General features: G+C 62.0%; 1 protein-coding gene across 1 annotated transcript in view; it reads left to right on the top strand.

Annotated features, from left to right (window-relative positions):
- The first annotated feature begins 1,109 nt into the window (after nt 1-1,109).
- LOC106896776 (outer dense fiber protein 3-like) overlaps nt 1,110-2,436 on the top strand; it is an 8,651-nt gene continuing 7,324 nt past the window's right edge. Inside the window, exon 1 of the mRNA XM_014956998.1 lies at nt 1,110-1,147. Coding sequence (XP_014812484.1) covers nt 1,110-1,147 — 38 coding nt within the window. The remainder of the gene's footprint in view (nt 1,148-2,436) is intronic.

Raw genomic sequence — 2,436 nt, 5'->3', positions numbered from 1 at the left:
GTACAGGGAGGTCCAGGTCAGCTGCAGCTGGTTGCCACTCATGTTGTGGATGCTCAGGTTGACAGGCACCTCTGGTTTCACTGCAAGACACAGGCGATGACTGGTGAGTACTGTCCTCATGCCCCGGTGGCCCTGCCATCATCTGGGACCTGATGGGGAAGCCTGGGGGACCAACAGCCCCACTCCTACCCTACAGAGGAGAGCAGGAGCCCCCCATCACTCTGTACCCAGGTTCTGCAGCTCCATGCACTTGCTGCGGACCTCCAGGGTCCTGCCACCAAGGCTGGCATTGAGGCGGACACAGAAAGGCTGGAACTGCCATCCTGTTCCATACTTTGGTGATCTTGCATTTTGGGCTTCGAAACCACCCTCCTGAGGCACCTTCACTCCCTTGCACAGGAGCCAGGCTCTCCAGCTTGCAGTTGACCACAGGAACAAGGGGCCTGTTGCTCCTTAGTCTTCCCAAACCAACCTACAGCAAGGGGTCAAGTGTGTCCATCAGAAACCAGCTGTGTCCAACCTCAGCATCCCCCACCCAGAGGTGAGACGGGGGCTGCCCGGCTGCCCCTGTGCCACAGGGATGGATGGAGGAAGATTCAGCTGGTGTTTCATCCAAACATCCAGAGGTGCCACCCAAAACGTGTGGTGGCAGCTCATGGCAGCCCTTGGCTTCTCTCACTGGTGGAGGTGGACTCCCACACGGAGGTCGCGTGTGGGACTTGCTCTGGTTGAAGTGGCAGCCGATGCTGATGTCCTGGTCCTGCAGGTAGTGCTTACACTCCACCATGGGGGATCTGTCCTACCTGTGCTGCAGCAGGTCACTGGGGCTCCCTGAGACCCCACACACCCCAGAACTCCTCTCCCCAGTGTAATGCAAAAGAACCAATAGGCACTGTGCTCTGGCTGCTTCCGCACATGGAGATGGAGGGCACCTTCCCAGCAGCCCAGGAAGTTGGAGGACACAGAGGGGCAGTGTTTCCCTGGAAAGCTGGTGGTGTACTGGCAGCCAGCTGAGAAGTGGGACTAGGGCCGGGGCAAGGGTGCCGGGGAGAAAGAGAAGCTTCTGTCCCCTGTCTGTGCGTGGCACTGTGGGTGTCACCGGGGTGGAAATGGTACCTGGTGCCAACGTGCTGGCTGACGCAGGGCGGTAGGATCTGTGCATCACGTCCTGCTGCTGCCCCCCAACCCGGCCTGGCTCCTTCACCCCCCATAGCGAGGGTCCCTCCCAGCACGCTGCCTGCAGGCCTGGCTCCCCCGGGAGCTGTGGGGCCAGTAGAGCCATGGGGTCAGGAACCATGGGGCTGGTGGGGCCAGTGATGCTTCAGCGGTGGGATGGGAGCAAGGGCATCCAACAGGGGTCCCTGGCTCACGGGGTCTCTGGCACATGCCCTAATGCCTTGGTGGCCCTTACAGCCCCACGTCTTGCCCTCCGCGACATCTGCTGCCATGGGGCACTGCGGCCTCCCGCCCCCCTGGGGCCCATGTGTGTCCCCCCTTACCTGGGGAGCCACGGGCAGTGGCAAGGCAGAGGAGGAGGAGGACAGGCAGGAGGAAGGCACCAGGCACCACTGTGGCAGGGCTGGCTGTGGGGCACACGTGAACTGGATTCTGCGCCCACGCTGCTTCATGCCGTGAGGCACCGCCTGCTGCCATGGGGCCCACCCCATAGGGCACCCCACAGCGCACTCCGAATGGGACCGGGTCTCACCACATCGGGGCTGCACAGCTTGTCCCATGGGGGCTGGCCACCCTTACTGCCCATCCCCACAGCGCAACCCCCCACCTGCCCCACTGGGACCCTGCAGTTGATGCCAGGGTGCTCCCATGGCCTGCCCCGCCATGCCGCGGGGCTCACCCCTGACGGGGCTGCCCCCCAGGAGCACTGCCAGTGTGGGATTCCCAACCCACTGGGCAGAGCTGGGAGTCACTGGGGCGGTCCCAGGGGGCACCCCTCACAGGGGTGAGGGGGAGAGTTGTTGGGAGCTGGGAACTGTTAAGGGAGGTAGTTGTGGGGGGCAGAGATGGGGCGGGGTGGACGTGGGCACAGCAATGGGGCTGCAGTCGGGGGGACAGTGGCTGTGGGGCTGCTGGGGCAGGTGTCTGGGGCGGTGAAGGTGGTGGGGAGTGTGGGGGTGTGGGTGGGCTGTGGGGCAGTCCTGGGGTAAGGATCGCAGACTCGTAAAGTAGTTTGTGTTAGAAGGGAACTTTAAAGGGCATCTGGTCCAACCCCCTGCCGTGGGCAGGGACATCTTACAGGAGACCAGGTTGCTCAGAGCCCCATCCAACCTGGGCTTGAATATTTCCAGGGTTGGGGGATCTCCCACCTCTCTGGGCAACCTGGGCCAAGGTCTCGCCACTCTCAGTGTAAAACATTTCTTCCTTAGATCTAGTCTGAAGCTACATCTTTCAATTTATAATCATTACCTTTTGTTCCAC

This window comes from Calidris pugnax, unplaced genomic scaffold (genome assembly GCF_001431845.1).
Source record: "Calidris pugnax isolate Ruff unplaced genomic scaffold, ASM143184v1 scaffold189, whole genome shotgun sequence".
NCBI lineage: Eukaryota > Metazoa > Chordata > Aves > Charadriiformes > Scolopacidae > Calidris > Calidris pugnax.
The sequence above is the reverse complement of the archived record's forward strand: the minus strand, read 5'-3'. Positions and strand labels throughout refer to the sequence as shown.